Source organism: Anabrus simplex, chromosome 8 (assembly GCF_040414725.1).
Source record: "Anabrus simplex isolate iqAnaSimp1 chromosome 8, ASM4041472v1, whole genome shotgun sequence".
NCBI lineage: Eukaryota > Metazoa > Arthropoda > Insecta > Orthoptera > Tettigoniidae > Anabrus > Anabrus simplex.
In genome coordinates this window covers 140,788,528-140,803,937 of record NC_090272.1, presented here as the reverse complement: position 1 = coordinate 140,803,937, position 15,410 = coordinate 140,788,528, and the positions used below count along the sequence as shown (strand labels likewise).

Sequence of the window (15,410 nt, the reverse complement as noted above, 5' to 3'; positions counted from 1 at the left end):
TTATTCAAATGCTGTTTTTTACGATAAAAGAACTTGATTTCAGTTTTTAGCCAGATTTTGTTGGTTTTTCAATGTGTTACGCGTTTGATTAGCGGATCGCAAAAAAACTACCACAGTATATTAACAAAGTACAAGAAAATATTTCACACAGTAACAAGGCGCATATAACACACATAAACAGTCTAAAAAACAAAATTAAACGGAACAATCTTCTCATAACAAAAGCAGATAAAGGCAATACTACAGCAATCATTGATAAAGATGAATACATTCAAAAAACAAAATAATGCTTCAAAAATGATACCTTCTGGATCATACGTAAAGATCCTACAAATACCATACAAAGAAATCTCAAAACCTTACTAAAAAATACATACTTTTTACTCACAGAAACGGAAGCGGAAAAAAACATTCCTTTTTTCAAGCGAATAGAACTATACGCAATTCAGTAGATTTCTGTAGTAAAACAAAGGAGCTACAGTTAGGACAATACCATTCCTTAGCATCATACAACATAACTAATATGTATCCGTATATTCCCACTAAAAAAAACATAGATATAATCTTATCCAATCTCAAAACTCACAGTAAATTAAGTAACCTAGAAATCGAGGAGTTCATAACATTACTTGAATTCACCGTTAAGAACAACTTTTTTTAGGTTCTATGATACAATTTATCAACAACTAGGCTTACCGATGGGGTCCCCCGCCTCCGGTATACTAGCCGAAGTATACATAGACCACCTCGAACACACCTCAATCAGCAAAATAGATGGAATATTTTTTTTGGTGCAAATTTGTTGATGACTTATTTTTCATCATTGACAACAGATTAACTAATGACAACAACCTTTTGGACAGAATAAACACCATAGACCTACATAACAGTTTACAAAAGAATCTGAGAGTAACTGCAAATTAAATTATCTCAATCTGACTATTATTAGACATGAAAATCATTTGACCTTCAAAATTTATCGCAAGCCCACTCATACAATAAACACAATTAAAATAGATTCCATTCACCCCAACTCCCATAAAAAAGCAGCTTATCACAGTATGATTTACAGGGCCTTCAACATACCACTATCAAAAACTGACTTCAACGAAGAGATACATCTGATTCAAGAAATAGCAAGAAAAAATGGATACAAGAAAGAAATAGTTAACTCAATCATTCAAAAGATCAAGTCTTGACCCAAAACTAAACTATTAAAAATAGACAAACCTAAGAAGGACTATGCAACCTTCACCTTCAATAACACACACATATACCCATTAACTAACATTTTCAAGAAGCACAATCTCGAAATAGCCTTCAAAACCACGCATAATAGTAGTAGCATCATACATAATACCTAGAGTATTAATAATAACAATAAATACCTTTGCTCTGGAGTTTACCGAATCAGCTGCAATAATTGCTTAACAAGTTACATAGGACGTACCGGTAGAAATTTTGTTGTCAGATACAATGAACACGTCAATGCTGTAAAGCACAATCATTTTTCGGCGATAGGTCAACATAGGGTCGAGTACAAACATAATTTTACGAATATAGATAACGATATGAAAATATTAAATACAAACCCCAAAGGACCCTTACTCAATATTACAGAAGAACTATACATAACAATAGATCAATATTCCAACCCCAATTTCAATATTAACGAAATAACCGAAAAAACCAACATCTTATTTAACAAAATTATTCCTATTGTAAAAAATTACTATCTTACAACAATCAACAAACAACGTCACACGCGAACCACAGCGAAGGTGACAAGATATGCCTAACCCCGCCCCTACACACAAGACAGCTTCCCTTACCCACCCCTCCATTACCCTCACAGCAACAGATACTAACACTAGAAGTACACGCTACAGTACACGCCAGACAGCCAAGCTGTACGCTTCTCAACCACTCAACAACTGTAAGTAACCTTTACGTATGCACACACAAGCAGACACTTTCGGAACACTTTTAACGGTTTCAAGATTATCAACAACTCCAGCAGCACACACTCATCTTCAAATCTGTACACATTTAACAATATTAGAAAATTTGCACGCTATATAGTGGTTGGATTTTTTGTGAATATAATGAAATGATGCAAAGTGCCCCATACGAACTCAGCATGTTTACGTAATGATACAAGTGCCCCATACGAACTCAGCATAAACTTGCATGAATGTTTATACCCTTCACTTTATAATCAGACATTTGCATCTTAAAGTGTACTTTTACCTTGTGTTGTATTTTGTGTACTTTATGTAGTTTATGCTCAACAGGTTTTTTTAACATAAGTTTTAGGTTACCTGACATACCATTATTATGAGCGTAATACTATTCACTTGAAAAATGTCAATTCAGCTTCTGACACACGTTCTTTCATCTGACAAAGTATAAAGCCTAGATGCAATACATTACAAGAACATAATAAAGCTGAACTTGAGCACATTATCTTTTTATATCAGACGAATCATAATAACGAAAGATGACAAAGTTATTTTAAGAAGATGTTTTACCCATAAAACTTGGACAGTAATAGAATATATGTACATAGAAATATTTTATCATGTATTGTAATCTTTTTAATGTGTTTAAATAATTATCATTTTAATATGTGTATTAAGTCTTCAAATACCGGGCGAGTTGGCCGTGCGCGTAGAGGCGCGCGGCTGTGAGCTTGCGTCCGGGAGATAGTAGGTTCAAATCCCACTATCGGCAGCCCTGAAGATGGTTTTCCGTGGTTTCCCATTTTCACACCAGGCAAATGCTGGGGCTGTACCTTAATTAAGGCCACGGCCGCTTCCCTCCAACTCCTAGACCTTTCCTATCCCATCGTCGCCATAAGACCTATCTGTGTCGGTGCGACGTAAAGCCCCTAGCAAAAAAAAAAAAGTCTTCAAACAAACTTAAGTATATAAACATTGGACTAACCACTTTGAAACATGACTACTTAATGTCTGTCAAATACAATCTTTTCAATTGGCAAGGCACAACACTTAAGAATATGTAATCTAATGTAAATGTACAAGACAGCTGAAGATGACTTTGTGAGGAGTCGAAACCGGTTCTGTTATTAAGAAATTTAATAAATAAGTATTGATCAGGTGGATCTTTCTTTTCTTTCTATGATATATGGTAGATATCAATACGGAACATAATGAAATTAATTAATCAAGAAAAAGGCCTAAATGCTGACCATTCAGCCAAAGAGTTGGGCCTAAAAACACTCATCACTGCCATTGCAATTAGTGTACTAAGAGGCTCAATTTCCATTTTTAAGAATCATGCATATAGACTTTCAAAAACTATCAGCTGTTCTTTCCTTTGATGAATTTATTTCTAAAATGAAAAGCTTCATACCTAACCAAAATTTGGATGCTACTCTTTGTGGCAGCCTAGAGATGATATATTATAAAGTTCCAGAGTTTTGATTTATGTAAGTTTCAAATTATTCTGAATAATAAAAATAATAATCATCATCATCTGCTTTTGCACAGCATTATAGTTGGAATTTAATATATACAACCTGCGACAATAAAGTTCAGTAAATGAAGTCAGAATGGTAGATCCGGCAACACTGGCGACACACAAGGCTGCACCTGCGTAGCAGCAGGTTTTTACCACCTGCTCCCAATGTTGTTCAGTTGAGCATCGTGTGTGTGCCGTGTAAGGTCTGTTTGGCACAGTGCATGTTTACTGCGTTGGTTCTGAACTGCGAACAGGAAAATGAACGACCAAAAGATCAATGTACAGTTTTAAGCTTGGCAAGACACCAAAAGAAACTAATGCAATGCTGGTACGTGTTTATGAAGATCAAGCACTGTCTTTGAAGTGTGTGTACGAGTGGTTCGCCCGTTTTCGAGGAGGCCGGGAAAGTGTTTCTGACAACCCCCGTAGCGGAAGACCAGCGAACGCCATCAGTGACAAAAACATTAAGAAGGTGAGGCCATTAATCACGAACGATAGGCGATTAACTCTGCGCATGATAGCAGATGAACTGTAGATTAACTGTGAATCTGTGCGACAAATCGTTACGCAGAAGTAAGGGAAGAGGAAAACATGTTCCTGTCTTGTGCCACATCATTTGACTGACAATCAGAAGCAGGAACGTTTAGAGGCTTCACAGGATTTTGTCGAAACCGCGGATGCAACACCAAATTTCTTGAACTGTATTGTCACTGAGGATGAAACCTGGTGTCTCAGGTATGACCCTGAAACGAAACGGCAAAGCATGGAATGGCGTTCTCCGGGATCCCCTCGTCGGAAAAAGGTCAGAGCCGAAAAGTTATGCATCAAAACGATGCTCATCACTTTTTTCAATAGTCAAGGCATTATCCACAAGGAATTTCTACCTGAGGGAATGACGTTGAATGCCGCACAGTACATTGAAATTTTGACCCGTTTCATGAAATGTCTACGCAGGGTACGACCCCAGTATGCACAATAAGCTTCATGGTTTTTTTGTCCATGACAACGCTCGCCCACACACAGCCAATATCGTCAAACAGTTCATGGGAAAAAAGGGGGTGGTGCAACTTAAACATTCCCCATACTCGCTAGATCTCAATCCTACAGGATTCTTCCTATTCCCATGACTCAAACTCGCTTTGAAAGGAAAGAGATTTGAAGAAATTCCAGACATCCAACAAAATGTGACGAGGCTTTTGAACACTATCCCAAAGGAAGCCTTCTTGCAAAGTTTCCAGGACATGTATCGCCGATCTCAGCAGTGCATAGTTATGGAAGGGAACTATTTTGAAGGACAATAAGGTCACTTCTTGTATCTGTGAATTTTAACATCAGAATTGTTCTAAACTCATAAGATTTTGCTATATTTAGAAATCATAGAAAGACAAATTTATAATTAAAACAATGGGTATAGAAACTAAGAGAAGTAATCTCAAGTGTTTTGGCCTCACCTTGATACTGCCAGAGCAGTGATGGATGCAGGTTCTGCATTGTCCTTCCGGTCATATGCAGTGTGCATTGTCAGTTTGCTACGAAATACCAGCTGACGTTGCCATTTGAAGCCTTTGAAAGAGACATCACAACATTCAGTAATACTCTTAAAATATACTACATATAGAAAATTACAAGAAATTTTATTTTAAATATATACATTTTTTTTATAAGTCATGAAGATAGATGGAATAGTTCTAATTACATTTATGGACTTACCCTCCCTGAGAATATTCTGAGGATTTCTTCGTTTACGACGTACATTTCCTTGTACCTCCTCTTTAGGTCTGCTTGCTACAGGCCCTTCAGTTATATCTGCTTCTCCCACTATGATAAAGGAATCAGTTAGACTAGTATCACTCTTGCTGGCTCGTATCCTTCCTGTGCCATCTTCTGCAGCTATGATAGCAGCAATGCCTGTCAGGTCACCCTCTATACTTGTGCCGCCATGATGTGAAGGTGGGCCTCCTTCACTCTCGGCTCGATTTCGTTGGTGTACGACTTCACCAGCTAGGTTTGCGAGCCTGCTGCCCTCACTCTTTCGGAAGGCTGGGTTGATACGCGTGGAAGACTTGCGGCGTAGTACCACTGGAGATTGGCCTGGAGAATCCTGAGTCTCTGTGCTAGAACCTATCACTGCCTCCTGGCGATGCAGGTCACCCTTGGCAGGGTGTAGAGGAACCACAGGTTTGTCTGGCTCGTCTATACTACCATCATCACTGCAAGTTTCCTTCTCTTCTACAGGAGCTTCTGCTTCCTTTTTACTTCCTTCATTATCTTCTTCTCCCTTCCCTTCTTCCTCCTCAGATAGACTGCTTTCAGAACCACTCTTGTTCATGAGACCTGAACAAAAATCATTAGCATATGTTTCACTTTGTAGGACAACTTAAGTACTCTGAAAATGCAAAAGTCCCTGGACAATTTACAAACAAATACATTAATACAGAACACGCAAGCAGGGAAAGTGGCTACCTGCTGTGTAACACTAGTAAGTTCTAGAGATTTTTAAGATATTTTAATATACACCATCAGAGCTGGATTTAGAGTGTGCATGACTCTAGGCTGAAATTGTGGTTTAGCAGTAGCGAATGGAAAGAAGCACTGATAATGACAGCAAACTTAGTAAGAGCAGTACCAGGCAGGTTTCAGGACAGTCACCACTGCCACCGCTGTGGCAGTGATTGAAACAATTGCTCATGGTCCTTGGGGCACATCTGTCTAGCAATACCATGAGAAACAGCAGGCATCATACTATGTGTTACATGATAGCTGAAGCTCTTAGTGAAAAATGGTATCTGGTTTCAAGACGAGGTTCACGGTATTTCTGATAATGGATTGCACAGTAGAAGTGACACTATAGCCATACAACATGACTCAGTGTCTGCAACCATTATAGATCTAAACTCAGATGAGAAAATAGTGAGGAACAGATGACAGAAGTTCAGAAAGAAAAGTGCAGCATTTACGAATTGGTTGTTTCCTATTACCGTGAGAAATATAGTTTATCAGGCATCAAGGTCATTGGACTTATCATCAGAATCTGAGAAACAATTCCTTGTTTGTGAAATTTTTTATTCAATTCTATTACAGTGAGAACAGGAAATGTACCAACTAAAGAATTTGTGTATCATATTGAAGATTATTATTAATAACTAGCAGTTACCCGCGGCTTCGCTTGCATGGATTTTGTAATTTGTTAAAAGTAATTGTTCTTCGGTACTGTACAAAGACATTATCTGAAAATCCCTAAAGTATAAAATCTCACCAAAAAAATGGATTTCATTTACCCCAGAAACTCTTTGTAAACCACGTTTGTGGTATTGCCTTTTGGGGCCATGATGACCATGTGACATAGAACTGTACATGTGAGAAATAGTCTTCTCTCAAGTCCAAAAAAAAAAAAAAAAAAAACCCAGCATGTTTCTTTATTTTTGAAAGAGATTCAAAATACCTATTTCCACGTCTGTAACATCTTCAGTTTTTGAGACATAAGTATTCCCATAAAAAGAATTCGACCTATTTATCAGTCCTTCCCTTATCTCCACCCACACCTAAGTGGATTTTCCTAAAATAAAGAAATACAGTACGTTTCTTTATTTTTAAAGGAGATTCCAAACACCAGTTTTCACGTCTGTAACATCTTCAGTTTTTGAGATATAAGTATCCTCATAAAAATAATTCAACTTCTTCTTCATTTCTCTCCATCCCTCTCCCCCCTTTAGTGGGTATTCCTAAAACAATAAATATGTGTTTCTTTATTTTTAATGGAGATTCAAAATACCAATTTTCACATCTGCAGCATCTTTAGTTATTGAGATATAAGTATCCTCCTACAAAGAATTCAAAGAGGATTTTCTGAAAACAAAGAAATGCAGGAATCTTTATTTTAAAAGGAGATTTTAAATACCAATTTTCACCTCTGAAACATCTTCAGTTTTTTATATATCACTATCTTAACAAAAAGATTTCAACACCCCCAGCCCCCCTTTCACAGTCCTTTTTACTCCCCCCCCCCAAGTTTTTCTGGAAACAAAAAATACATGTTTCTTTATTTTTAAGAGAGATTAAAGATACCAATTTTCATGTCTGTAACAATTTACATTTCTGAGATATACTGTAGACAAAGTCTTTTTAAAAATTCACCCCTTTTTGTCACTCTTGTTCACCCCCCATTGATTGGATTCTCCAAAAACAAGAAAATACATGTTTCTTTATTTTTAAAGGAGATTACAAATACCAATTTTCATGTATGTAACATCTTCAGTTTTTGCAAAAAAGAAAAGCAAAGCAAAGTCATTTCCGTACAGGCCATGAAGGCCCTTGGAGGGGTGGAAGGTAAAGGCTTCCACTATCCGTAACCTCGGTACTTGATGGGGTTGAGTGGTTAGCTCTACGCCCGGCCGCCTTTGCCCCCAGGAATTAACCTGGTACTCATTTTTGGGGTAGGCTGAGTGAACCTCATGGCCATGTGCACCTCCGGAAGTGGAAATCTCATTTCTTAAGTTTTACAACTTCCTGGCGGGGATTCGAACACATGTCCTTCCGGGCGAACTGAGCACGCCTTTACCGCCTCAGTCAGGCAGCCCCTATTCAGTTTTTGAGATATAAGTATCTTCATAAGAGGTACTCAACCACTTTTTCACCCCGCTTAAGGGGATTTTCAGAAAAAAAAAAAAAGGAAGGGTCAGGGGAAAAAAGGAGAGTAAATATTTGTAAAACTTGAGAAAAAGCTATTTTAATGCTCGTTTTCCCTACTTCTTTCCCCTTACAGCAAAACTTTGAGTGCTAATTTTTCCTGACTCATGTGCTTTTTTTTTTTTCCATTTCCGACCTCTCAATAGATGCGCATGATCACTCTGAAGCGGACTGTAACAATATCTCAATTTCGAGAAAAAAGTGACTTACCCGATTTTTCCCCCTGATCCTTCAAATGTCTGTTTTTCTATTTTTAAAGAAGATTCTAAATGCCAAATTTTAGGTCTGTAAACTTTTAAGTTTTCGAGATATAGATTTGCTCATTTAAACAATTCACCCCCCTTTTCACCCCTAGGTGAAAGAATATCTAAAAATTCTCCCTTAGTGAGCACCTACGCTTTAATATAAATGTATCTCCAAAATTTCATTTCTTTATGTCCAGTAGTTTTGGCTCGGTGATGATCAATCGATAGGTCGGTCCGTCCGTCAGTCAGTCAGTCGATCGCTACTGATCTGCATTTAGGGCAGTCGCCCAGGTGGCAGATTCCCTATCACTTGTTTTCCTAGCCTTTTCTTAAATGACTGCAAAGAAATTGGAAATTTATTGAACATCTCGCTTGGTAAGTTATTCCAACCCCTAACTCCCCTTCCTATAAAGGAATATTTGCCCCAATTTGTCCTCTTGATTTCCAACTTTATCTTCATATTGTGATCTTTCCTACTTTTAAAGACAGCACTCAAACTTATTTGTCTACTGATGTCATTCCACGCCACCTCTCCACCGACGTACCACTTACAGGTCATTATTCTAATGGTTGTTCCGTATTAAATGATGTTATTCACAGCAATTATAATATATAATTATAATTATATTTTTGTCCACCTTTTCAATACAAATCACCTTTATTGGTGTTTACACTTTCATACAATTAATTCTTCTAAGGGACATGTTTCGCTCTTATAAAGAGCATCTTCACCCATTAATTTTAATCTTAAAATGATGTTCGTGAACAGTCGTAAACATATTAAAAAGACAATAGTCAAAATTAAAATTACAGTAGTCTAAAAGCCAAATTAACCAACATTAAAGCACTTCAAAAACGTGATAACATGAACATTTAAAATTATCACAGTGTCCATTCAAAACCTTGTGTCTGAAACTATCATTGAATCTTCGTCTTAAAAATAGTAGTAAATGTTTTTCTATAAAAACAGCTCAAAGGTGAACACAATCTTACGGAAAAATGAAAATTAAAATGCAACTTATGTGACATGGTGTTTCCAGAATGTAAGTTAAAATAGAGTGCCCACAAGCTAAATTGTGAAAACACAATAATCCATATTGCTTTAAACCTATACCTCGCAAATTTGCGTAACATAACTTACTACTTACATTTGTAAACAAGTTGATCAGCATTTTCAACTAGAGCCCACATTTGACTCCTGCACACATTCTACGTCCTGTCTGTTATGTTTAGCTAAGAAGAAGCCAGCATTCAACCTACTATTCTTCTTTATTACATCATTTAGTGCACAGTGGTCTTTTATAATATACGGTGCACCGAACTTTACATAACTTCCGCTCAGTGCTTCGTCAATTGGAAGAGTTATTATTTTTAATATATCTCTACTCAATTTCCCACATGGTATGTACTTTTAAAAAGACTGTACTTGTGTTTACATTGTTTATGTTTTCTTCGATATTTACGCTTTAATTTACTTCAGGCTGATGATGACCTATTACTAGGTCGAAACTAGTCCCTATGTAATTTTCATTTTGTATTGAAAAGGTGGACCAATAATAATATATTATTTTACTCTATTGTAATCACAGTTCAATACGGATCTATCATTATGAAACTTATTTCTTTTAATTAAGATGCTCTTTATAAGAGCAAAACATGCCCCTTAGAAGAATTAATTGTATGAAAGTGTAAACACCAATAAAGGTGATTTGTATTGAATAGGTGGATAGAAATACTTCTTATTATAATTGCTGTGAACATACCACTTAGTCAAGCAGCTCGTCTCCCTTCCCCCAAGTCTTCCCGGCCCAAATATTGCAACATTTTTGTAACGCTACTCTTTTGTCGGAAATCACCCAGAACAAATCGAGCTGCTTTTCTTTGGATTTTTTCCAGTTCAAGAAACAAGTAATCCTGGTGAGGGTCCCATACACTGGAACCAGTCTGGACTGAGTATACATCAGCCCTTCCTCAGGCTACCATTGACACCCAAGTACATGGCTATTACGCAATAGTAATGCATTGAACAACATGGGTAGCATAATGAATGGCAAAATATTGTTTTTATCAGAAGAATGACACTTCTGTTTAGGTGAAAATGTTGGCAGGATTTCACAGATAACAGGGGGAGAGATGTACTGGTATTGAAAGATATATCTGCAACAGGCACAGTGCATCAATGTATGAAATTCTGGTGTGGGGTACTACTACTTATCGTCATCACCATGCGTCAAAATAAAATAGTTCACACTCAGATTAAGAGTACTATACAAACCAGCCTGATCATTGGTGAACTCTGCTGATATGCTCATTTGTTTGACCAGATCTTGCATACGCTGTTTTGTGCGAGTTTCACCCTCTCTAGAGGTTGCTGCTGCTTTGAGCTCAGTGCAGCTGCCAGCCGAGTTGATAGAACGTATGTCACTCTCACTTGGATCTTTCCCAAGAGGCTTCTCTTCTTTAGGCACCTGTACATAATCTACAGACCACATCTGAAAAGAAAATCAATAATAAAAACCTATGATAAAAACTCTAATTCTATATGAACTAGTGGCCTGTTGCAACAATAGATGTGAACTTCAGCGTATGGGTTATTTAGCAAAATGTTGGAGAGTCTTTCAATTTTCTCTGGATTAAGAGAGGAATTTGTAGGATATTTATAACGAATTCTGTTCGCAAGACTTCAATCTATAACATAAACCTGTCCGTATAATTCTCGGCAATTTTCAGTAGGCAGAAAGTCTGAAATGTACTATGAATCATCTCCTGAATCTTGAAACAGTAAAAACCTAATCCTGGAATATGGCTATGGTTAGCAGAGAAGGATGCAAAGGATATTATACGGTTCATGAAGTCATTATCATGTAGCATCGTACCTTTAAGTACGTTGTTTACTTGAGGTTGTAGAAAATAAACCAAACCATTGTGGCAATGTAACCGTATGTATGTACGATCCCCGAATTTTTAGGTTAGGAAATTTTCGTATATAGTTTGTAATGTTAAAATCATGTAATTTTGTTTATTGAGAATGTAAAAACGTAATATTATAAGAAGAATGTGTAGTTAGAGAATATTGCATATGTGCATCATTATATTTTGTACAAATTTCCGTCTGGGTAAGAGTCTGTAAATATGGCCTAGCCATAGGATTGTGCAACCAGGAAAACTGCGACTATATCGGGAAGGACGGTTGAAGTCAGTGAATGTGTTGCAACAAAGTGGATTGGAAACACGGGGTACGGCAGGTAGTATAGGCTGAAGAATTGGAGTGGATCAATGTGGATGTACGTGAGTGGACGTTCGATGTTACATCAGACGCACGATAGCCAATACGAGGGCTTTGTTTTAAGCGAGGTTGGGGTTGACTGAGTGACGCGTCAAGAAGTGCCTGTGAGAGCGTTGCTACCTATAAACTTTTCGGGACGCTATGACCACGTGCAGCAAGCTATATAAGTATGTACGCGTGTGTGGCAAGTCATTCGGATTCTGATTCTGTTTCTGGTTGTGTTGGTGTTCTTGATTCTGTGCTTCTCACTCCAACCGGCGTGTGGGAGCTACTTTGCTCAGATTCCTAGGTGATGCACTATTGGTCTTAAGTATATTTTACCTACGGAGTGAGCACGCTAAATATCACTGATGCTACGAGTTTCTGGTGGCGGTCATGTAAATGACGCTACTAAGTGTTTATTGGTAATTCCAACTCTGTACAATAATTAGACTAAATCTTCTACGAGATAATGTACAGTGGATGTGTGGTTGTGCACAGAGCTAATTCTTAGTAAAGGAAATCGTCGGCCGAGTATCCAGTTTCAGTTGCAGAAACCTGAGGCGTTACACTAACCTGTGCGGCAGGCAGGAAGGACTCAAGACATCGATGAAGTGTGTAAATAAGGTTAGGGATGCTCTTCGCAAAGAAGGTTGCATCCGTACGTAGAGAAAGTCGTCGTACTTTTCTTTACCAGATTACGGTTTTTCTTCGGTAACAGTAGAGAGTTACAAGTAACAACTCTCATTATTGTTCCGTATTGAAGAAGACGTTAGGCATAGATATCAAGGATAATTTAATAAAAAACCACCTATTCAATACTTTCCACGTAGTACTTTCCAAGGAGTAGAAATGGTGACAAGACAGGCGCTGCCGGAACAGACAGATCCATCTAGTATTAACTGAACAAATATTCTTAAGATCCCTCCCAAAGACCAAGCAACACATCAACGGGAACAATTTTCACACAAGACTGTATCAAGTGTCTAGGATGTTTCTTCCCAATTAAGCAGCAGCCTAAAACTATGAAACAGCTAAATATTATACTCTTGTCAATTCCTTGACGTTACATGAGACCCAAAGTCAAGACGCTAAGAGTCTCATTCACAACGTTTTTGACCAGTCTACCTACAACAATCGGCTTTTGAATCTCCACTTGTGCACGACAACACATTTAATATTAGTTACGTCAAGAACATGAAAATAAAAATCGTGGGTCAAACAAGCTCCAGTTTTAATATCACCCCTTCTCAAGAAAAAAGAAGATCCGTTTCATTTTATTTTTAGTTTTGAACATTTTAAGTTAACCAGAATAGAACTGCCAAGTTAAAACACAATTAATTTAAATTTATATTTTCAATCTTGACCAACCTACAATCAGTTCAAATCTCCACTTATTGTTGACGACACATCCTGTCACCAGACACGATACGTCAAGAACTTAATATGATATAGGGGTCACATAAACCCCGATATGCAATCCTCTTCACCGAAAATAAGATCCATTTTAGTTTTTGGACATTTTCCATATTAGATAGATTAGGACCAAAGAACTTTACTGTATTGACTTATGTTTGTATATATTGTATATAATGTATATGTTGTATATAGTGTATATATTGGTATGTTTATATCGGTTAAAAAGGTCCCAAACTTTGACCTAAAGGTTGTTTACAGGCTGAAGATGCCCAAAATAATGGGTGAAACATGTACCTGACCAAATAAGTCTACATAAAATCATGTAGATAATAACCACATTAAACGTGGAAAGTATTGAATAGGTGGTTTTTTATTAAATTATCCTTGATATCTATGCCTAACAGTAGAGAGTGTAGTGGGACTCTTACCGGGAGGTATGTTAAAAAAAAAATGTATATATAGTATCAATAATTTTATTGATGGTTTGTAGTGTGTATATTTGCCTTCGTAAATGACAAACGAGAAGGTCTCGTCAAGATATGATTTTGTTGGTGGTAGTAGTGTGTATATTTGCCTTTGTAAACGACAAACGAGTAGGTCTCGTCAAGTAAGGATTTGGTTGTTGTTAGTGGTGTGTATATTTGCCTTTGTAAATGACAAACGAGTAGGTCTCGTCAAGTAATGATTTGGTTGTTGTTACTGGTGTGTATATTTGCCTTTGTAAACGACAAACGAGTAGGTCTCGTCAAGCAATGATTTGGTTGTTGTTAGTAGTGTGTGTATTTGCCTTTGTAAATGACAAACGACTAGGTAAGAAGATGTACAATATTAGAAGGATCCACCTTTCAATACTCCGTTGTAAGTTGAACTAAAAAGAAGTCACAACTTGTTTATTGGGACCGGTTTCAACTCATTACAAGTGTCATCATCAGCCCAATAGTAAAATAGGGCAAGATATAAAGATCTTAAAACAACTAATACATTGAACACAGGCAAAAAATTAACATTGATTCATATCGTAGCAATTCAGTTAATGTCCAAAACACAATGATCGCAGTCAAGAGAGTAAACAGAACATCATTGTCTTGCGCTGAAAACAAATATAGTTGAAGTTCACAAGCAGGTCAAGTATGCACTTATGTAGAGTCGTTGCTAGGCAGGTCTTGTAGGTATTTGTTTCTCAGGCCGAAGAGTAAAAGGTGACGTAATTGAAGTCTTAGGAAAACAGTGTAGGATTTAATTTCATCAAATTCAAACTAGGTATATAAGTTTGAAAATAATTTAAAACATTGAAAAGAATAAAGTCAAATAAAAATAAATTAAAAATAGGAAGAAATAATAAAAGAAAACTGCAATGTGAGGTTCAACTCGAAACAACTTGCCGTAGTAATTGATAGATGAATGGGAGATGATAAATAGAGAAAAGGTTGGGGAACGTTTATTAGAGGGTGGTGGTGATGGTGGTGGTGATTATTGCTATTAGAGGAAGTACAAATGGGTAAATATCTTCTATATAACACTAAATCGAGGAAAAAAGAGGAAGAGGTCCGACACTTCGAAAAATGAAGATTTCGGTAAAAGGAAGACAAGGGCCACGAAGGGCGTGAAAATGAAAGACTCACTAGCCCTCGCAAACCTAATAGCGTCGGGGTCAGAAAAGAACAAGAGTTGACCAAGGGAGGTCGGACAGGAAAGATGAAAGTGAGGAGCCTGGCACAAGTAAGTGGAAGCAATGCCAGGACTCAGCTAAGGGTCTCGTGGTCGCCAACCCACGCTCCGAAGTTCAGAGCCCCTGGGGGGTTAGAGAGTGGGAAGGAAAGGAAAAATGGAAGGGATCCGATATATCAAAAAATGAAGATATCGGCCAAAGGAAGACAAGGGCCACGAAGGGCATGAAAATGAAAGACTCCCTAGCCCTCGGAAACCTAATAGCATCGGGGTCGGAAAAGAACAAGAGTTGACCAAGGGAGGTCGGACAGGATAGATGAAAGTGAGGAGCCTGGCACAATTAAGTGGAAGCAATGCCAGGACTCAGCTAAGGGCCCCGAGGTTGCCAACCCACGCTCCGAAGTTCAGAGCCCCTGGGGCTTATACGGTGGGAGGGAAAAGGAAGAAAAAGGGGGGGGGGACTAAGGAGGATCAAGGGGGGTGTTGCGGAAGGGGGAAGTGGCATGAGAGGGTATTGTGTAAATTGTGAAAGATTGATCTCTTACTTGTTGACTTCAGGTTATTTAAAATGGAGATGAGAAAATCAAAAGGGCATTGGGCTTCTCAGAAATATCATTCAGATTAAGATTTGGATTGAAAAACTG

The 15,410-nt window shown here is 37.6% G+C and overlaps 1 protein-coding gene across 1 annotated transcript in view; it reads right to left on the bottom strand.

The window, feature by feature from the left end:
• bchs (WD repeat and FYVE domain containing 3 bchs) overlaps positions 1 to 15,410 on the bottom strand; it is a 478,767-nt gene that overhangs the window by 12,816 nt on the left and 450,541 nt on the right. The window contains exons 52-54 of the mRNA XM_067152491.2: positions 10,690 to 10,906; positions 5,194 to 5,817; positions 4,935 to 5,046 (exon numbers count right to left, since the gene is read on the bottom strand). Coding sequence (XP_067008592.2) covers positions 4,935 to 5,046; positions 5,194 to 5,817; positions 10,690 to 10,906 — 953 coding nt within the window. The remainder of the gene's footprint in view (positions 1 to 4,934; positions 5,047 to 5,193; positions 5,818 to 10,689; positions 10,907 to 15,410) is intronic.